This window comes from Neomonachus schauinslandi, chromosome 1, assembly GCF_002201575.2.
Source record: "Neomonachus schauinslandi chromosome 1, ASM220157v2, whole genome shotgun sequence".
In the NCBI taxonomy this organism is placed as follows: Eukaryota; Metazoa; Chordata; class Mammalia; order Carnivora; family Phocidae; genus Neomonachus; species Neomonachus schauinslandi.
This window is the reverse complement of record NC_058403.1, coordinates 68,843,630-68,866,612: the sequence shown is the minus strand read 5'-3', so window position 1 is coordinate 68,866,612 and position 22,983 is coordinate 68,843,630. Positions and strand designations below refer to the sequence as shown.

The 22,983-nt window shown below is 37.7% G+C and overlaps 1 protein-coding gene across 1 annotated transcript in view; it reads left to right on the top strand.

Annotated features, from left to right (window-relative positions):
* Positions 1-22,983, top strand: part of OSBPL11 (oxysterol binding protein like 11) — a 99,526-nt gene that overhangs the window by 69,447 nt on the left and 7,096 nt on the right. The window contains exons 9-11 of the mRNA XM_021692321.1: positions 2,212-2,710; positions 5,820-6,006; positions 13,759-13,941. Coding sequence (XP_021547996.1) covers positions 2,212-2,710; positions 5,820-6,006; positions 13,759-13,941 — 869 coding nt within the window. The remainder of the gene's footprint in view (positions 1-2,211; positions 2,711-5,819; positions 6,007-13,758; positions 13,942-22,983) is intronic.

Here is a 22,983-nt window from a genome sequence, read left to right as displayed (position 1 = left end):
GTTGTGGGATTGGGCCCTGAGCTCAGCTCAGAGTCTGCTGTGGATTTTCTCTCTCTCTCCCTCTCCTTTGCCCTTCCCCCTGTTTACACGCGTGCTCTCTCTCTCTCTCTCAAAATAAATAAAATCTTTTTTTAAAAAAATAAAACTAATCTTCCTTGAACTTACCTGGCTTTAGGTGTCAAAAGTACCCTTCTTTTGTTTTGTTTTGCTTTGTTTTCAGTGAAAAAAATTAGATTTAGGGGCGCCTGGGTGGCTCAGTTGTTAAGCGTCTGCCTTTGGCTCGGGTCATGATCCCAGGTCCCCGCATTGGGCTCCCTGTTCCGCGGGAAGCGTGCTTCTCCCTCTCCCACTCCCCCGCTTGTGTTCACTCTCTCGCTGTGTTTCTCTCTAATAAATAATAAAATAAAATCTTTTAAAAAAATTTTTTTAAAAATTAGATTAAGCCACCTGGACTTCTGTTTATTTATTTATTTAACGATTTTATTTATTTGACAGAGAGAGACACAGTGAGAGCAGGAACACAGGCAGGGGGAGTGGGAGAGGGAGAAGCAGGCTTCCCGCAGAGCAGGGAGCCCAATGCGGGGCTCGATCCCAGGACCCTGGGACCATGACCTGAGCCTAAGGCAGACGCTTAACGACTGAGCCACCCAGGCGCCCCTGGACTTCCGTTTAGATGATCCCAATTTTGTCGGCAACATGCAAAGTATCATAGTCAGGAGGCAGTCAAACATACGCCTTCTTGTCTCCATCAGGCCTGATCAGGGTGTTGAACTTGGCCACCTCAGTGTCATAGAGCTTCCTCATAGCCTGTTTGATCTGGTGCTTGCTGGCCTCGACATCCACAGTGAATGCAAGTGTGTTGTTTTCTATTTTATTCATGGCTAACTCAGTAGTAAGGGAAGACTTGATGATGGCATAGTGGGCAAGACTGTTTCTCCTGGGGGCACTCTTTCGAGGATATTTGGGCTGCCTTCAGAGATGCAGTGTCCTGATGCATTGGAAGGTAGGCGACGTGGATTTTCTTTTTTTGTGCATTTGACTGTCAGCACCTTTCCGCACCACCTTCTTGGCCTTCCAAGCCTTTGCTTTGGCTCCTGCTTTGGGGCAGTGGGGGGTGGGGGTAGGGGATTCCTTCTTCACCTTTGGCACCATCTTTGTGAAAGGCAAAAATTCCCTTCTTGAGGGGCGCCTGGGTGGCTCAGTCAGTAGAGCATGGGACTCTTGATCTCAGGGTTGTGAGTTCAGGGCCCTCATTGGGTGTGGAGCCTACTTTAAAAAGTTCCTTTCTTGGGGTGCCTGGGTGACTAAGTTAAGCATCTGCCTTTGTCTCAGGTCATGATCCCAGGGTCCTGGGATCAAGCCCTGCATCGTGCTCCCTGTTCAGCAGGGAGTCTGCTTCTCCCTCCGCCTCTTCTCCCGGGCTTGTGCTTGCTCGCTCTCTCACTCACATTCTCTCTTTCTCAAATAAATAAATAAAATCTTTACTAAAATAAAATAAAAAGTTCCCTTCTTAAAAACAGTTCTCTTATCCTTAAAATTAAGTATAAGTTAAAATATTTGCTTTGATCAGTGATCTCTTTAGTCTGTCTATGTTCAGGGAATGAAAATTTCTCTTCTTGGAGCTCCTGGGTGGCTCAGTTGTTAAGCATCTGCCTTCGGCTCAGGTCATGATCCCAGGGTCCTGGGATCGAGCCCCGCATCGGGCTCCCTGCTCAGCAGGAAGCCTCCTTCTCCCTCTCCCACTCCCCCTGCTTGTGTTCCTGCTCTTGCTGTGTCTCTCTCTGTCAAATAAATAAATAAAATCTTTTAAAAAAAGGAAAAAAAAAGAAAATTTCTCTTATCTCATCTCTTGCTCAGTCATCCATAATTTATTTTTAAAAAAGGAAAGGAAAAAAAGCATGGCTAGCATTTGAGTTTTACCGTCATTTCCCTGATGATACTTTTATCCAGTCTAGGAGTTAGAGGAATTTTTTAAAAATGTCTTCTACCTGACCCTCTTGAAGTTCTGCATTGGTATTTAATCTTAACCACTTGATTTTAATTTCCTTTTAAGCGTGCTTATTTTTTAATGAGACCAAATACTTTTGTGACTTTGTTTTTAATACTCATCTAGAATGAAATGTTTCCAAAAAGGTTAAGAATAGTTTTCTACAGATATATACATGGATTAAAATTTTCCTCTTCGGTTGACTTTTGTTGTTGTTGTTTTAGGTGGTGCTTCCTACGTTTATCCTAGAGAAGCGTTCCTTGCTGGAAATGTATGCAGACTTTATGTCTCATCCAGACCTATTTATAGCCATCACTAACGGAGCCACAGCTGAGGATAGAATGATTCGTTTTGTTGAGTACTACCTTACCTCATTTCATGAAGGCCGTAAAGGAGCTATTGCTAAGAAACCGTACAATCCTATCATTGGAGAAACATTTCACTGTTCCTGGAGGATGCCAAAAAGTGAGGTGGCGTCCAGTGTTAGCAGCAGCTCTTCCACCCAGGCAGTCACGAATCATGCTCCTCTGTCGGAGGAGACTTTGAGCCAGGTGGGATCAGACTGTTACACAGTCAGATTTGTTGCTGAGCAGGTTTCCCATCATCCTCCAGTCTCAGGATTTTATGCAGAATGTGCGGAGAGGAAGATGTGTGTAAATGCGCATGTCTGGACTAAGAGCAAATTCTTAGGCATGTCCATAGGTGTGACAATGGTTGGAGAAGGTAAGGAGAAAAACTGTTCTCCAATTTTTAATATCAAACTATAATCTTAAATTTGGGGAAGCTAGATAAATATTAGAAATTTGAAATATTATATGTGCCACTTTTGTTCCACCTTTTTTTTTTTTTTTAAAGATTTTATTTATTTATTTGACAGAGAGAGACACAGCGAGAGAGGGAACACAAGCGGGGGGAGTGGGAGAGGGAGAAGCAGGCTTCCCGTGGAGCAGGGAGCCCAATGTGGGGCTCGATCCCAGAACCCTGGGATCATGACCTGAGCCGAAGGCAGCCACTTAACCGACTGAGCCACCCAGGCGCCCCTTTTTGTTCCACTTTTTAAGTGTGTTCCAGAATGGTGGGGAAGGGGGCTCATATTTATGGACAAATATAAAGTATCTTCTTAAATTTTTTTCCTGATTTTAAATATAAAATTTTTTATTGTAGAATATTTGGAAAACTTAGAAAAGTATCAAGGGGAAAATAAACCATCTCTAATACCTCCATCCAGAGAAGGATAAGTTTAGCTAGCATTTTGTATTTTTTCTATTGTGTATATGTTCATACTTTTATTTTTGTTTTGTAAAGTTGGGATTAGTTCGCTATATATAGTTTTGTGTCCTGCTTTTTTGCAATAAATATTCATTTTCCCATGTCACTGATAATACTTTAAAACATGTTTTGATGACTGTATAGTACCTATGAAATAAGATATTTACCATCTTTTATTTAACCATTTCCTCTATTTGGACATTGAAGTTGTTTCCATATTTTCATTATTATAAAAAGCACTCAAATATATTACCTAGAAATATCTTCTAGCTTGATCTTTTATATCTTCTGAGGAGGTAATATTTTAAACTACATTGCCAGTCTTTAATTTCACTTCAGCAAAAGGTTATGAAAAAATAATTTAAGGTAATACCCAAAAAAATAAACAACAACAAAAAGCTTCCGCAGAAATCATTCAAGAGTTAGTGGAAGTATAATGGCAGAAAAAGCCCTCCCATTTTAATGTTAAAGGAAAACCCTTGTGCATGGAATATTTTGTTCAGAATGTAAAATTACAGTGCTGGCATGGCATAATTAAGCCTATGATACTAACATTTTGAGACTGTGTTACAGTAGCTGTGAAGAAAATACTTTATCCCCCCTTTCAGTTTTCCCCATTGTTAAGATCTGCTGTGATACGAGTCTTACCAATTTCCAAATAATGTATTAAGTTAATCAAAGCTTTTATAATATTAGAAAGTACTTGTGTTTTATTAGTTAAAAAAAAAGTTGGCCACCTTCAGTTATAAGCTTCATAACATTAGCTCTAAGATCTTCATAAATCGGTTTATTTTATAGATGAAAAAAACAAGTCTAGAGGTGATGAGACATGTTCAAGGTCACAAAAGCTAAGACATAGTCAGATTTAGAACCTCCTCATTTAACATACTGTCCCTAGGATGCTTAGCTCCTACTGAGAATCTGGTGATGGTAAGCCTCTTCAAGAAAGGAAATGCTTCAGGAAATAAGGAAAAGCATTAATATCTTAACCTTGCATTGATCATGAAGGCAGTATAAAATAGGTAATTTTCAGTATTTCTGTGCTAATTATATATTTATGGTTGCCTTTTAGAAATAAAAATTTCTATAGTAATTAAAAGTAAATAAAATTAAAAGTAAATAAAATCAGAGAATGGGACTTAACGACAATTCATTTTGTTCTAATAGGAACATGTTTTGTTTTTATTGTTGGGGGGAAATTCCATGTAACGATGAAGTAAGTGAGGTTTTAGAATTCTTTGAATCTGTTGTCCTAATTAGTCTATTATCATATACATTCAAAACTGATTTTAAATTATATTGTGTGTGATACTTATGGTAAATACAGTCTTAGAAATCAGAGATCAGAAACCCAGGTTACAAGATGACGTATTCTTAGAAAAGTAATCAAAACATATCTTTTCTAACCTAAAATGAATCAGCAGTTACTCTTAAACCCTTAAAATATACCCAAGTATGTTGTCTATATGCCTTCTGACAGCTCCCATTATATATAAATGTATTACAGCCAGAACCAGGTTCCTTATGAAATGGCTTGATAATTCTTGATTTATTGTTGCCCTTTGTGAAGACTCTAAAGGTAATACAAGAAAATAATTGGTGTTACTTTATGTAAAGTAGACTGCTTTAGAATCTCAGTTTGTCTATTTGCTTATCCTAAAAATTAACTATATTAAAATATTTATTATGACTCTTGCCCTTATTTGTGAACATTGAGAACAGGGTACTTAATGAGCATTCATTAAGAGAAAGATACCATTAGAGTTCAGACTAGTAGTACATTTTCATTCAGTATTTAGTCTGATAGTGACCCAGGTAGTGAGCTTGGGTTAGTAATGTAACTCAAATATCCTTAGTGTCTCTTTATTATCTAGTATAAATTGATTATTCATTAATGTAATTTCTCTTCCTGTATTTTTTCTTTTAAAAAACCATCTTTAATATTGCATCACTTAATATAAAACAAGTCCCATTAGAATAATATTTGTTTGAAAACTGTCACTTCTATCTCTTGTAGCCTCACACCAAATACTTCAGAATTTGGCAAACAAAGTTGTTACTATGACCATAGTTTTCATGATAGAATTAGTTTTTTTCTTCCTAATATACATAGAATGAAGAATGCTTTTTTCCCCATTGAACTGAGAGTAAGTTCCATGACTCTATAGCATTAGACATTTATTTATTCCCAAACTGAGAAAGTTATTAGTACTAATGATCAGACCGTAACATGATTCAGTATAATGTGTTCTTAAAATCTGACTTAAGGTTTTATTTTTAAGAGTCTGTTAGAGGGAAATCTTGGTCTATTCCACTTTATTATTCCCATGATCCCCAAAGGGATAGCAAAGTCATAATGAAAGTAACCTAGATTCACTATTACCAGGAATGTTATCAAATACAATTGTAAGTGAAGTTAGTTTAATCCAAAGTTAAATGAAAATTAAGCAAAATACTGATGTTTATTTACTAGACTTGAGAAAAAATAATATGGATGTTTTATAACTGTCTTTTTCTTTTTTTTTTTTTAAGATGTTAACCACCTTCATGTTTTCATATTCAGGTATCCTCAGTCTATTGGAGCATGGAGAAGAGTATACATTTTCTCTACCTTGTGCATATGCCCGGTCAATTTTAACTGTTCCTTGGGTAGAACTGGGTGGTAAAGTCAGCGTCAACTGTGCAAAAACTGGGTATTCAGCCAGCATCACTTTTCATACTAAGCCATTTTATGGTGGCAAACTACACCGGTAAGAACATTTTAATGATACCTGGCTCTTATTCTACCAGTTTGATCTTGTATTATAACTCCTTATTCTTTTCCTGCTTTGTTTTAGGTGGATGGAGTTGGCGTTTTATTTATGTCTATTTTTTTCAAGACATTCTGGGCATCCTGATCTAGTTTCTTTGTTTAAGATTTTATTTATTTATTTTAGAGATAGAGAGTGAGAGTGTGAGTGGGGGGGACGAGCAGAGGGAGAGAGATAAGCAGATACCGCGCTGAACACAGAGCCCAATGCCGGGCTCAATCCCATGACGCTGAGATCCTGACCTGAGCCAAAACCAAGAGTCGGATGATTAGCTGACTGAGCCACCCAGGCGCCCCCATCCTGATCTAGTTTTTAAAATAGTGACAGATCTGTCTACTCTTATAAAATTTTCCTGGTTAAGTAGCTAACAAGATGTAGAGTAGAATTCCTAACAAATGAACATTCAGTCTCTGGCCCAATTTCTGCCTTTAAAGGGGTTCAGACTAGATCCGGGCCTCAGTGAAGCCTGGTTGGTACAAGCTGGCATGAAAATGTATCTAATGATATAAAATAGTTCAAGTAGCACAGTGATGGAAGCCAGTGTTTTTAGGTACTAATACTGTGAATAGAGGTTTTGTTCTGATCCCATCTAGGAAATGGCCAGTTCTTATACCCTCTTCTCAGCTTCTCTCAGTCTCTTCAGCACTGGTCCAGATCATCCAAACTGCATGAAGACAAGTTGTCTAATAGAATCTTCAAAAGGATACTGACTATTTTCCTTAAGCCCTTCATGTCTATTCTGACTGTCCTTAAAGTAGGGATAGTTTCCTCTGTCTATAACTCTATTGAATTTTTTTTTTTTTTAAGATTTTATTTATTTATTTGAGACAGAGAGAATGAGAGACAGAGAGCATGAGAGGGAGGAGGGTCAGAGGGAGAAGCAGACTCCCTGCCGAGCAGGGAGCCCAATGCAGGACTCGATCCCGGGACTCCAGGATCATGACCCGAGCCGAAGGCAGTCGCTTAACCAACTGAGCCACCCAGGCGCCCTATAACTCTATTGAAAAATACATCTCTTGTTGATGATTTTCACAAAGTAAAAATATGAGCACTTAGGGGTGCCTGGGTGGCTCAGTCGGTTAAGCGGCTGCCTTCGGCTTGGGTCATGATTCCAGGGTCCTGGGATCGAGCCCCATGTCGGGCTCCCTGCTCAGCGGGGAGTCTGCTTCTCCCTCTGCCTCTGCCTCTCCCCCTGCTTGTGCTCTCTCGCTGTCAAATAAAGAAATAAAATCTTAAAAAATAAAAAAAGAGCACTTAGATCCAGACATGGAACATTACCAGCATCCTAGAGACCCTCTTCATGCCCTGTTGTAATTACACACACACACACACGTTAACCATTTATACCCTTCCCTCTTAGGGTAGCCACTACACTGATTTCTAACACCATTGATTAGCTTTGCCTGTTTTTGAACTATGTATTATAATGAAATCATACACTGTATTCTTTCATATTTGACTTTTGCTCAATATTATGTTTTTGAGATCATTCTCCTTACTGAAGACTGTATTAAATTGTATGACTTTGTCACAATTCACTTATTCATTCTAATGTTGGCATTTGGGTAGTTTCCAGTTTGAGGCCATTACAAGTGGTGCTGCTAGAACATTGTTTGGTGAATGTATGTATGAATTTCTGTTGGATAGATACCTAAAAGTGGAATTACTGGCTCATAGGAGATGGAAGTTGAACTTGAGTAGGTGCTGACACAGTTTTAAGTGGTCATAACCAAAGTACACTCCCTCCAGCCATGTATGAGACCGTCAACTGCATATAGCTATTTTACTTTTTCATTCTTAGACAGCTGGTACTTAACAATTTTAGAAGTGGAAAAAAAGATTGATTGGTTCCGAGACATTGAATGGGCCTTTAAAAATACAGATTTCAAAATACTAAAGCAGACAATTAAAACACACACATATTACCCAAAGAGAACCACTAGACATTGTCAGAATAGTCACCTTTTACCCTTAGAGAAGGTATTGTTACGGTTAACACTTTGCTTTGTGTGTCTCTACTTACTCCTCTCATTATAGTAATCACAGGATTCAAACCTTACAACCAGCAGGGGCTTCAGACGTCACTAGATCAATATTTACTAGGTGCATATATCCCTTTGCAACATGCCTGATAACTGATCTGTTCAGTCTGTGTTCAAACGTTTATTATTCACACAAAACTCACAGTGTGTGAGGGGCAAGCAGCCCATTCAGACTCCTTATTTATATATTTGTATAAAGTTAGAACTGAAGTCTGTACCCCTGTAACATTCTTGCCTTGGTGAAAGTATTCCTCATTCTATCTATATGCTTGAGTAGAATACTTAGGGAAAACAACTACAGGGATAAATCTTCTAAAGCCAGCACTATCTTATTGTCAGTGACACTAAGGTAATTCTTAGTGGCCTGTTGTTTATTTTTTTCTCATAAGTATTATTTTCTGGATAAGGAGACATGGAGTGATTTTAGTTGTCTTTTTGCAAACTATTTCTGGTTCCTGAAACTTCATTCTGAGAGTATGTGTATGTGCATATGTGTGTGTTCTTTGAAATCCTACAGGACTCATATTACCTGTAAAAACATTTGTTTTAAAAAAAAAACGTTATTTATACACAAACTTATTCTCTTGATTGAATTGTCTTATTTCCCCCAACGTGGCTGTAAGCTTTTTGATAGAACTGTCCTGTTTTGGGCTTTCTGTTCCATCTGTACAGTGCTATGTACGTAGTAAGTGATTTGAAAATTTTTTGCATATTTTTCTTTGGAAAGATTAGGTGTGAGTTTCTCTCTTCTTGGGGATAGAATCTAGTCCATCCTACCAAATGGTACCTGTTCCTTTAATATATTACTCCTTTAGTATATTACTGGTTAATCTCTTAGATCTGATTTTTTTAGAGCTTCACTCAGTTGATATCCCATTTCCTCCTCTAGGAGAGCCCTGCAGAGGTTTGAAAACAGCTGTTCCAGGCTCTCTTCATTTTTCTCTTCTTGGAGTTTAACATCTTCATTTCTTTGACAGTCATTCTTAATGACATGAAGAACTAAGAAGGTAGTTTTGGTATTAGGATGTTCTGCTCAGTGCCAAATAGTTGATAGTGAGATGAAAATACTAGAGCCACAGGCAAGAGTAAATCAGTGGATTTTTTTTTTCATATTAAACTTGTAGTTTTATTCAGATTTGATTTTAACAAATGTGTCGGGGAGAGAGCCCACAGGAAAGGGTGAAGCCCATGGGGGCAGGGTCCTCCCAGATGCCTGAGGAGGGGGCAGGTCCCCTCCCCTCTCCTCCTCTTCCCTCCCCAGCTAAAGGTATTTGGGGAGAGACATAGGCATAAATCAGTGGATATTAACAACATGGGTGCCAGCTGCTGGGGCAGTGGGGGTCAGCCTCTCGGGGGACACTGACGCCTGTAAACACCAACAGGTACAGAAAGTTGTGTTGGAATGTTTAGTTGGAGCTAAACTGAAACTCCAACCCAAGTCACGGTACCTTTTTTTTTTTTTTTAACTTTAAATTAAGTATGTTTATCTGTATTCCTGTTCAGTCCTTGACATTTGAGTATATCTCTTAACCCTGATAGAAGAATACAATATACTATTTTGCTGACAAATCTGATCTTTATTCTGCAGGCAGTGGGGAGCCAATTAAAATTTTAAGCATGGAAGTGATATATGTTATTACTTTTATCTTTTATTTTGAAGTCATTTCGAACCTACAGAAGAGTTGTACAAACTCTCATATACCCTTTGCCTAGTTGCTGGCATTTTGCTTCATTAGCTTTATCAAAATCTCTTTTTCACTCTCTGTATACATATTGTTATCACTATTATTATTCCTTAAATATTTGAGAGTTAAAGACCTCCTGACACTTGAAAATATTTTAGTCTGGGGGCGCGCCTGAGTGGCTCAGTCAGTTAAGCAGCTGACTCTTGATTTCGACTCAGGTCATGATTTCAGGGTCCCGGGCTTGAGCCCCGTGTCAGGCTCCCTCCTCAGCAGTGAGTCTGCTTGAGGATTCTCTCTCCCTCTCCCTCTGTCCCTCCCCGCACTTGCACGCAGGTGCACTCTCTTCCTCCCCCCCAAATAAATATAAATCTTTTTTAAAAAACAAAATATTTTAGTCTGAATTTCCTAAGAACAAGGAAATTCTCTTATACAATCACAGAATGGTTGTCAGATTCAAGAAATTTAACATTATGTTAAATTAATATTATCTAATGTACAGTCTATATTAAATTTTGTCAGTTTTCACAATAATCAGCAGTATTTTTTCTCCTACCCAGGATCATGCATTCATGTCATTGTTATGTCTCTTTAGTCTTCTGGAATGTTTCCATTGCCTTTCTTTGTCTCTTACGACAATGACAGGTCAATTTTATAGAATGTTTCTCAGTTTGGGTTTGTCTTTTTTTCTTTTTAGGTTCAGGTTATGCATTTTTGACAAGAATACCTTAAGCAATTTTGTGTCTGGAAATGATATATTTTAAGTATTTATTTCTAAAAAGACCTGTCTAGTGGCAGGTGAAGAATAGACTGGGGGGCAAAGGGAATGGAAAGAGATTAGAAAAAGGGAGACTGCTTGACCTTCAGAGTTGACCCTTTAAGCACTAACTAACAGGATGGCATCTAAGATAGCTTTGGATAATATTTACTGCCAGTAATAAACTCTAAAACATAAGTGTTTGAAACAGCAATTTATTATCTTTCACAGTTTTGTGGACTGACTAGGCTCAGTTGGGTGATTCTAACATGATGTCCTTCATGTTGGTTGAGGCTTCAGCCATCTAAGGGCCTGACCGAACTAGATATCCAGAGTTAGCTCACTCGTGTGGGAGAAGGCAAAAGATCTGGCTGTGGACCAAGAGCCCAGCTGGGACTGTCATTCAGAGGGCCCACATGTGGCCTTCCTGCATGACTGAAGCTTCTTCGACCTTGGCAGCTAGATTCCTAGAGGAGGCATCTACCAGTATTCTGAAAGCCTTATTGGTTGATACCTGGTTTTCATATTTTGACTTTTTGAAGACCCCTAATAATTTTCAGTAGACATTCTCATTTTTGTTAATGGTCAGTCATCGTATTTGCTCTCTTGTTTATTTCAATTTCTTACTTAAATTGGCTTCTTTTCCCCCTTCATACCCTTTACCTCTCCACAGGACACACTCATTTGATTTTTCTGTCACTTAGAAGTACTTACCTTTTTTCTAACATAGTCTCTGTCTTTCCTTTGCATCCACATATACACTCTTTCCATAACTCTTGACGGATACTGTTAGCTGACTCTAAACTTTCCACATTTTTCCATATTGATCTCTCCCAAGACCAGTGGTTTCATCTAATTTCTCATTTAAAAGATTCCTATTAGAAACAGACTTTTCCATTTTTGATATCTTTTCTTTTTTGATTTTACAGAATGTTATAATGAAGGCTTTCTTTCATGCCTTTATCAATGGCTGTGCCTCCCTCCTCAGACAGCCTCGTTTTTTACTGCTATCTGCAGTCAGAGCAGACACATGATCTGTTGTCTGCATTTGATATAATATATTATCTTTCACTTGTCTTCCCTTACTCCCTCATTTTCCACAACTCTCTCTGATGCAGCCAGGTGAGCCTACTTAACTATTCCTCAGGTCCATGTCTATCTCCTGGTCCCATTTTCCACACTCACTTTAGGATGATGATGATTTTATAAAATCATCCTAAAGCGAGGTGTGAATTATCAATATAGATAAATAGATACAGCACTCTATCTATCTATCTATCTAATGGTATGATATTAAGATTATGTGAACTGTGTGCCAAGTGACACACTTTCCTGCATACTGGTGGTACGGTATAGAAAGACTACCTCTGCCTTCAAGAAGCTTTCCATGTAGCATTAGAATCCAGCACCCTATCTTTGGAAACCATTTGTAAGGCTTTTAGGAAAAATGTCATATATAACAGTTAAAAACAGTCTATTATTATAATGATCATAGCAGTGGAAAAGGGATTAGATAATGATTATACCTGAAAAGAAAATTTAATTCCAACTCAGGTTAAAGTAAAAAAAAGAAACATGGTGCTCAACATATTTCTCATTGTCTGATAAAGGAAGCCTATCACCTTTTCAAGAGAGACAAACTGTTTTCCTGGTATTAAAATTTAAAGGGATTTGTTGCAGGTATCTTTACGTAGTGGCATTTAGAAACATAAATAGGCAAGAAACCCTTCAGAGTGGAATTATTTAAGTTCCTATGCTTTGCAGTATAACTGAGTTCCCATCTGTACTATAGTCAAGCAGACTTGTAGCCATGGTGTTCTTTGTGTCTAGTGAGCTGTCATTACACATAACTTTGGTTTTGGATGTTTGGTTTGCTTTTGGATTCCAAATCCCTCTTACCTCAATCTCCAAAATCTGGTTCATAGATCATTTACTTATTGGCCCCTGTATCTCTGCCTTGAGTTCTGAGTTTACAGACCTTTAATTAACTTCTCCTGATTGATAACAATGGATAGGCTCCCTAAATTTCACTGTGTCTTTCTGGTTCCTAGGCCCTTGGCTTACACCTGACAAATACTGCTTAGGCTTCCTGTAGCCTGAACCACTGGGCTTTGGTCGGATTGCCTTTGGAATCCAGATAAACCACAATCACTGGTGCACTGATTAGACCCTAACATTTGCCCACTATTCTCTAAGTTCTGGACCTCTATCTTATCTGACGCTGTTGTTATTTATGTTCTATGGTGAACACAAAATGCTTCATTAAAAATATTTAGACCTGGGGGCATCTGGGTGGCTCAGTTGGTTAAGTGGCTGCCTTCAGCTCAGGTCATGATCCTGGAGTCCCGGGATCGAGCCCCACATCGGGCTCCCTGTGCAGCAGGGAGTCTGCTTCTCCCTGTGACCCTCCCCCATCTTGTGCTCTCTCTCACTTTCTCTCTCTCAAATAAATGAATAAAATCTTAAAAAAAAAATTAGACCTGTTTATTCCGATCTTCATTTGAGCTGTATCCTGTCTGTTGATAAACTAGTCAGATAACTTACTCTTCATTAAACTTTCAACAACAGTAGTGTTTGAGTTCTCTTGCAGTTCTGTGTTGATGATGATAATTTTTGTATACCGGTACTCTTTTAATTTTTCTATTTGGGCAAGAGAATATTAAATTTTTTTATTTATTTTTTCAATTTTTCTACCTCTTACTGGTTTAGCTGGTTTCTATATTTAATTTAAGATTAGGCTTAGGTGATTTTGTACAGAATCGATATATCCAGAACTTCAAATATAGGGACTCCAAACTTTTAAGTAAATAGGACTAGTTTTTTTAAAAACGTTAAATTATAATGTTGTAACATTTTAAAACTAATACAAAAGAAATGTTAATATTTTTCATATTTCTATTTAGTTTTAATATTATAGTTTTGTTTGGAGCAAGCATTTAAAGATCACACTTTGTGATCATTTATGGTAACTTAGTCTCTAGTTTGAGTCCCAGTATTCTTTCTAAAAGATTAAAGTTGACGTTATTTGAAAAAATTATCTAGTAAGCTGTCATGGGATTTACAGAGTCTGACTTTGGCACTGACAAATTTAAGTGAGCTATATAACCAATTTAAACAGAATTCAGAAAGTATGTTTTTAGGTTTCAGAATACTAAGAAACAAGCCTAATTTCACTTATTAGAGCATATTTTTATTTCTTACCTGCTTCTAGGGTTACAGGTGAAGTAAAGCACAACATCACCAATACTGTGGTATGCAGAGTGCAAGGCGAATGGAATAGTGTTCTTGAGTTCACTTACAGCAATGGAGAGACAAAGTATGTGGACCTGACTAAATTGGCAGTAACAAAGAAAAGAGTAAGACCTCTGGAGAAGCAAGATTCATTTGAATCCAGGTACGTCACCCTCACACCCATCCAGGAAAGAGTCTGAAGCTCTGGATCTTAATCTAAGTCTTTTCACTAGTTTCAGCCTTGGGCAAGTCACTTCACCAGTTTGCAGTCAAAGGATTACTAATCCTTATCATAAAAACTCTTACAGAGCGCCTGGGTGGCTCAGTTGGTTAAGCGACTGCCTTCGGCTCAGGTCATGATCCTGGAGTCCCGGGATCGAGTCCCGCATCGGGCTCCCTGCTCGGCGGGGAGTCTGCTTCTCCCTCTGACCCTCCTCCCTCTCATGCTCTCTGTCTCATTCTCTCTGTCTCAAATAAATAAATAAAATCTTTAAAAAAAAAAAAAAAAACTCTTACAAATTATTAACAAAAAGACAGATGCCTCAACAGAAAAATGGGCAAAGAACATAAAGAGGCAGTTCAAAAGTAGAAAAAAAATGCCCACTAAGAATGAAAAACTATTCAATGTAATTAGAATTGAAAGAAATATAAATTAAACAATAAATTAGTTTTTAAAATAATACCTCTTTTGAGAAAACATGAGCAAATAGGCATTTTCATACTGCTGGTTAGAAGATAAATTGGTACAACCTCACTAGAGGGTATTTTGGCAATTTATGAAGTTTCCTAGATGTGTTCATAGTGGTTGCTTCGAGAGAGGAGTACTGGGATCTAGGATAGGAAAGAGACTTAACCTTTCAGAGAGTCTTTCCCACCCCTTTTTAAAAGATTTTATTTATTTATTTGAGAGAGAGAACAAGCAGAGAGGAAGGACAGAGAGAGGGGGAGAAGCAGACTCCCCGCTAAGCAGGGAGCCTGACATGGGACTTGATCCCAGGACTCTGGGATCATGACCTGAGCTGAAGGCAGACGCTTAACTGACTGAGTCACCCAGGCGCCCCATAGAATCCCCTTTGAAATGTTTAAATTTTATATCTTGTGGAAGTATTGCTGTTATCAATTTAAAAAAGAAAAAGGGAAATAAAAGGAAGCATTAAACATCTTAAGATCATATAAATAGAACTAAACCATTTATAATTGTGTGTGTAAAGGAATTAAATACCCATTAACCAAAGACTCAGATTGCATCAAGAAACAAAACAGTAGTGATTGGGGAGAAGTTTTCTTCTAGGGATTTATCTGAAAGGAGAGGTTCTTTTATTTTAATTCCAGTATAGTTAACATAGAATGTGAGATTAGTTTTGGGTGTCCAATACAGTGATTCAAAAGGAGAGGTTCTTAAGGTTTGGTCTGGGGACCCCCAGCTGTCCTTGAGATTTTCAGGAGGTTTGCAAGTTCAATTTTATTTTCATAATAATGCTAAGATGTTATTTGCTCCTTCAGTCTGTTGGCACTTGCATTGGTGGCCCATAAGCAGTGGTGGGTAGCACTGCTGGTCTCAGCACTAATCAAGGCAGTGACACACAACCGTACAGTCATTGTATTCTTCACTGCCCATGTACTTGCATTTTTTTAAGATGCCAGGTTTTTAGGGTTTTTTTTGTTTTTAATGTCCTTTGAAAAGCAGTACCGGGGCACCTGGGTGGCATAGTTGAGCCTCCGACTCTTGGTTTTGGCTCAGGTCATGATCTCAGGATCGTGAGACTGAGCCCAGTGTTGGGCTGGGCTGGCACTTGGCATGGAGTCTGCTTGAGATTCTCTCTCCCTCTCCCTCTGCCCCACCCACTCATGCTCATGCACGCTCGCTTGCTCTCAATAAAAACAAATCTTAAAAAGGAAAAAAAATGAGTACAGATTGTTAGTTTTATTAAATCTGTACAATTGAGTACTCATCTTTTTAATATTCTACATGACAGATTGGTAGTACACATAAAGCACCAGTGGTAGATACTGAGAAGTATGGTGGTTATCTGGAGGAAAAGCACTTGTGCAGTTGTTGGAGTTACAGGCTGAACTAATTGCTCTTTTCATAAACAATATTTCTGCTTAAAAGAATGATTGGCGGGGCACCTGGGTGGCTCAGTCAGTTAAGCGTCTGCTTTGAGCTCAGGTCATGATCCCAGGGTCCTGGAATGGAGCCCCACGTCAGACTCCCTTCTCAGTGGGGAGCCTGCTTCTCCATCTGCCACTTCCCCTGCTTGTGTTCTCTCTCTCTCTCTTTCAGATAAATAAATAAAAACTTAAAAAAATTTTTTTTAGGGTGCCTGGGTGGCTCAGTTGGTTAAGCAACTGCCTTCGGCTCAGGTCATGATCCTGGAGTCCCGGGATCGAGTCCCGCATCGGGCTCCCTGCTCAGCGAGGAGCCTGCTTCTCCCTCTGACCCTCCCCCCTCTCATGTACTCTCTCTCATTCTCGCTCTCTCAAATAAATAAATAAAATCTTTAAAAAAAAAAAAAAAAATTTTTTTAATTAAAAAAAATGATTGGCAAACCATGACTTCTAATTTCAGTATTGGGCAGACATTTTTCTTATAAATGAATGACATGAACGTGACACTTCAAGGAAAACAATTGACAGTATTTTTTGCTAATAATAAAATTTAAATGGAAACAATGTAGGATTGACCTAAATGTGAAACCTGAAACCATAGAAATCCTAGAAGAGAGAGCACAGGCAGTAATTTCTCTGACATCAGCTATAGCAACATTTTTCTAGATATGTCTCCTGAGGTCAGGGAAATAAAAGCAAAAATAGACTATTGGGACTACATCAAAATAAAAAAAGTTTCTGCACAACAAAACTAAAAGGCAACCTACAGAATGGGAGAAGATATTTGCAAACGACATTCCCGATAAAGGGTTAGTATCCAAAATATATAAAGAACTGATAAAACAACAAGTGTTGGTGAGGATGTGAAGAAAAAGACACCCTCTTACACTGTTGGTGGGAATGCAAACTGGTGCAGCCACTTTGGAAAACAGTATGGAGGTTCCTCAAAAAATTAAAAATAGAACTGTCCTATGATCCAGTAATTGCACTACTGGTTATTTACCCCAAAATACAAAAACACTAATTCAAAGGGATACATGCCCCTGTATGTTTATAGCAGCACTATTTATGAGAGCCAAACTATGGAAGCAGCCCAAGTGTCCATCAATAGATGAATGGATAAAGAAGATGTGGTACAGACACACACACACAGGAATAGTACTCAGCCATAAAAAAGAATGAAATGTTGCCATTTGCAATGACATGGATGGAACTGGAGATTATAATGCTAAGCTAAATAAGTCAGAGAAAGACAAGTACCATATGATCTCATTTATATGTGGAATTTAACAAACAAAACACATGGAGAGAGAGAAAAAGAGAAGCAAACCACAAAACAGACTCTTAACTATAGAAAACAAACTGATGGTTCCCAGAGGGGGAGGTGGTGAGGGTTGGGAGAAATAGAGGATGGGGATTAAAGAGTAAAGCTACCATGATGAAAAAGTAAATAAAGTGAAAAAAATTTTAAAAAATAAAAAGAAGGGAGAGAAAATGGAAAGTAAATAAATAAATAGATGGAAACAACTTAAGTGTCTTAAGATGAATGGATAAGAAAATGTAGTATATAGGGTGCCTGGCTGGCTGAGTTGGAAGAGCATGCGACTCTTGATCTTGGGGTTATAAGTTTGAGCCCCATGTGTGGGGTCAAGATAACTAAAAAAATTTTTTTTAACTTAAAAAAAAGTTGTAGTATATATACACAATAGAATTATATTCAACCGTAAAAAAGAAGGAAATCCTGCCATTTGTGACATGGATGGACCTTGAGGGTATTATGCTAAATGAAATAAGTCAGAAAGACAAATACTGTATGATCTTACTTATATGTACAATCTAGGCAAAATAAAAACCTCATGGAAAATAGATCAGATTTGAGGTTACCAGAGTTGGGGGTTGGGGAGTGGAAGAATTGGATAAGGGTGATCAAAAGGTACAAACTTCCAGTCGTAAGATAAACAAGTACTAGGGGATGTAATGTACAATATGATGACTACAGTTAACATTGCTGGTGGTATATTTGAAAGTTGTTAAAAGAGTAGATCCTAGGAACTCTAATCACAAGGGAGAAAAAACTTTTTTCTTTTGTATTTATATGTAATGATGGCTGTTAACTAAACTCAGTTTGGTAGCTATTTCACAGTATATGTAAGTCAAGTTATTATGCTGTACATCTTAAACTTACATAACAGTGCTGTATGTCAATTGTATCTCAGTTAAATTGGAAAAACTATTTAAGCTCAAGGCAAAAATCAGAATTTTAGAAAACTTGTATCTGCTACCTGAGTGTGAAAGCTTCCCAAGTAGAGGGTTTTCTGATGAAATTGGTGGTGATAGTAATGAATGTGATTTTTTTTATATTACATAATAAAATATCAACATCTGAAAGATCATTTTTCAAGTGAACAATGTATGATATTACAAAATCATTCAAGATCCATTCAAAAATCCAGTCAAGATGAATGGATAAAGAAGATGTGATATATATAATGGAATATTACTCAGCCATCAAAAAAATGAAATCTTGCCATTTGCAATGATGTGGATGGAACTAGAGTGTATTACGCTAAGTGAAATAAGTCAGTCAGAGAAAGACAGATCCCATATGATCTCACCCATGTGGAATTTTTTTTTTTTTTTAAGATTTTATTTATTTGACAGAGACATAGTGAGAGAGGGAACACAAGCAAGGGAGGTGGGAGAGGGAAAAGCAGGCTTCCTGCCGAGCAGGGAGCCCGATACGGGGCTTGATCCCAGGACCCTGGGATCATGACCTGAGCCTAAGGCAGATGATTAACAACTGAGCCACCCAGGCGCCCCTCATATGTGGAATTTAAGAAAGAAAACAGATGAACATATGGGAAGGGGAAAAAGAAAAAAAAGGAGAGAGGGAAACATGCCATAAGAGACTCTTAAAGATACAGAACAAACTGAGGGTTGATAGAGGAAGGTTGGTGGGCAGTGAGCTAGATGGGTGATGGGTATTAAGGAGGGCATTTGTTATGATGAGCACTGGGTATTGTATTTAAGTGATGAATCACTGAATTCTACTCCAGAAACCAATATTGCACTGTGTGTTAACTACCTAAAATTTAAATTAAAAAAAAAAAAAAAAAAAAACAACCCAGTCAAGATGCCAGTTAGACAATGAATCTCCATGTAGCACAGTATAAAAAAATTCATTGACATCTTTTGGTTTCCACACTGCAGGCAGCCTTTAAAAAACTCCACTTGGGGCTCCTGGGTGTCTCAGTTGGTTAAGTGTCCCAACTCGTGGTTTCGGCTCAGGTCACTATCTCAGGGTCATGAGATCGAGTCCCACATTGGGTTCTGCACAGCACAGAACCTGCTTAAGAGTCTCTAAATAAATTAAATAAATAAATAAATAAATAAGAATAAAAAAACTACCACCTGCTGAATTTAATATAATACCAAAGAATTGAATTACTTGAAAAATATGTTAAAATATTCTCTTTTCCAACTATGTATCTGTGTGAGGCCAGATTTTCTTAAGATTTATTTTTTTTTTAGAGAGAGAGTGCCACCAGTTTTGCCATTTATTCTCTGTGGATTTCCTTCGTCTGTTATTCTTCTTTTTTTCCTAAAAATTTTATTTATTTATTTTAGAGAGAGAGAGAGAGAGTGCACGTGAGGTGGGGGAAGGGACAGAGGGAGAGGGAGAGAGAGGATCTCAAGCAGACACTGAGCACAGAGCCTGATGTGGGGCTTGATCCCAGGACCCTGAGATCATGACCTGAGCAGAAACCAAGAGTCGGCCACTTACCCCACTGAGCCATCCAGGTATCCCTAGACTTTCTTTATATAATTTAATTAAAACAATAGAACAGATTGAATGTAGAAAAAGTTATAAGAATCCAGCAGCTATTAAAGCAGACAAATGTTTAAGAGATACTGTTGTATTCTCTTTGCTAAAATTTTATTAAGGATTTTTTATGTCTACATTCATGGGGGATATTGGTCTGTTGTTTTCTTTGAGGGAGTTTTTAACTACAATTCAATATCTTTATAGGGATATTGAGGTTGTCTTTATTCTTGAGTGAAGGTTGGTAGTTTGTGTCTTTTAAGGAATTGATTCATCTAGTTTGTCAAATTTATTGGCATATAGTTTATAATATTCCCTTTTCTTTTAATGTGTGTAGGATCTGTAGTGATGTCCCCACTTTCATTCTCTATGTTGGTAATACTTTCTTTTCCTAATCAATGGGATTAAAGGTTTTTATTAAGGATTAAAGGATTATTAATTTTACTCAAAGAACCAGCTTTTTGTTTCACTGCTTTTTGTCAATATTTCTATTTTGTTATTCATTGATTTCTGCTCTTTTTGTAATTTCCTCTTTTATGCTTACTTGATACATCATTTGCTCTTCCTTTTTCTAGTTTCTTAAAAGGGAAGCTTAGGTCAGGGATCAGCGAACTTTTCTATAAAAGGCCAGAGAGTAAGTATTTTAGGCCTATTAGGCCAGATAGTCTCTACCACAACTACTCAGCTCTGCCACTGAAGCATGAAAGCAGCCACAGATAATGAAAGGATAGATAGATACCACTATGTTACAGTAAAAATTTATTCACAAAAATGGACAGCCAACCATAGTTTGACCCCTCATTAGGCTGATTTTTCTTCTTTCCTGCTATAAATATTTAATATATTTCTAAGTCTGCTTTATCTATATCTCACAACTTTAGAACTTTTGATACATGTTTTTTTATTTTCCTTGTGATTTCTTTTTGGACTCATGAAGTTATTTAGTAATGTATTATTTAATTTCCAAATATTTGGAAATTTTCCAGTCATCTTCCCATTATTCATTTTTAATTTAACTTAATTTTGGCCAAAGGATATACTTGGTATGGTTTCAGTCCTTCAAATTTATTGAGATTTGTTTTATGACCCTGAATACATTCTGTCTTGGTAAATGTTTCATGTGCACTTGACAAGAATGTGTATTCTGTTGGGGCGCCTGGGTGGCTCAGTCGTTAAGCGTCTGCCTTCGGCTCAGGTCATGATCCCGGGGTCCTGGGATCGAGCCCCGCATCGGGCTCCCTGCTCGGCGGGAAGCCTGCTTCTCCCTCTTCCACTCCCCCTGCTTGTGTTCCCTCTCTGGCTATCTCTCTCTCTGAAAAAAAAAAAAAAAAAATTTAAAAAAAAAAAAAAAAAAAAAAGAATGTGTATTCTGTTGATGTTAAGTGACAGTATTCTATAAATATCAATTAGCTCAAGTGCGTTCATAGTATTTTTCTAGTACTCTGTGTTGTTACTAATTTTCTGTGTACTTGTTCCATTAGTTGAGATCAGTTACTGAAATTACCAATGTAACTGCATATTTCTCTTTGTAGTTCTCTAAGTCTTCATGTTATTTGAAGCTCTGTATTAGGGACATACACATTTGGGATTGTATGTCCTCTTGATACACTGAACCCTGATCATTATAAAATGACCTTCTTTATACCTCGCGATAGTTCTTGCTTTGAATTCTACTTTAATACTAAAATTGCCACTTAAAAACGTTATCAAGATGTATTTTACATATTATAAAACTCACCTGTTTCAAGTGTATAATTCAGTAATTTTTAGCAACTTTCTTGAGCAGTGCAGTCATCACCATAAATCAGTTTCACAATCTTTATCCTCCCATATGATCCTCATTCCCATTTACAGCTAATGTCCATTCCATTCCTATCCCCAGTCTCAGGGAACCTACTTTTTGCCTATAAATTTGCCTTTTCTGGACACTTCAGATAAATGGAATCATATAATATGTGATAACTTGTGCCTGGCTTCTTTCACTTAGCATAATGTTTTTGAGGTTCATCTATGATATAACATGTATCGATAGTTCATTTTTTATATTGCTCAAAAGTATTCCATTGTATGGAAACACATTTTGTCTATCCATTCACCAGTTGATGGACATTGCCAGTTTTGGACTATGATGATTAATACCACTATGAACATTATCGTTTGGGTGGATATGTTTTCATTTCTCTGGGTAAATATCTGAAACTGTAATTGCTGGGTTGTCTGGAGGTTTTACATTTAACTTTTCAGGAAACTGCCAAACTATTTTCCTAAATGTCTACACCATTTTACTTTCCTGCCAGCAATGTGTAAGTGTTCCAGTTCTCCACATCCTTATCAACATTTGTTATTGCCTACCTTATACCCATTATACCCCTTCTAGTTCATATGAAATAGTCTTATTATGGTTTTAATTCACATATTCCAAATGACTAATGATATTGAACATATTTTCAAGTGCTAATTAATTACCCATTTGTTTATCCTCTTTGGTGAAATGTGTGATTTTCTTCTTGGGTTGCAGGAGTTCTTCGTGAATTCTGAATACAAATCCTTTATTGGATGTGTGTTTTGCAAATATTTTCTCCTTGTCTGTTGCCCATTTTTAAATTTTCGTAGTGGGTTTTTTTCAGTATAGGTTTTTGTTTTTTTGAGATGAGATTATCGATGTTTTCTTTTACGGATTATGGTTTTGGTGTTGTATCTAAGAAATCTTTGCCTAACCCAGACTCAAAAGATTTTCTCCTATGTGTTCTTGTAAAAGTTTTCATATGTGGTAAGGGTCTGGGGTCCTCTTTTTGCTTGTAGATATCCATTTGTCCCAGCACCATTTGTTCAACAGACTGTTCTTTCTCCCAGACTGTTCTTGTCTTGGCAGTTTTCTTTTGCTTGGAGTTAGTTGAGCTTTCCTCCTCCTGCTGTGCCTATAAACTCTAGCCATGAGTTGGAGCACCCATAGGAATCCCCTCATTTATTTCCCTTCTCTCAGGAATCACCGTCTTGTGCTGCCTTTTGCTCAATATCTGCAGGCTCCATTGTTTCAATATATTTTGCTGGTTTCCTAGCTGATTAAAGGCAGAAGGGTTAAGTCTGGTCCCCGTTATGTTGTCATGTGCAGAAGTAGAAGTTGTCTCTCTTACCTTTCATGAAGCTTTTAAAAAATGTATTTATCGGGCGCCTGGGTGGCTCAGTTGGTTAAGCGACTGCCTTCGGCTCGGGTCATGATCCTGGAGTCCCTGGATCGAGTCCTACATCAGGCTCCCTGCTCGGCGGGGAGCC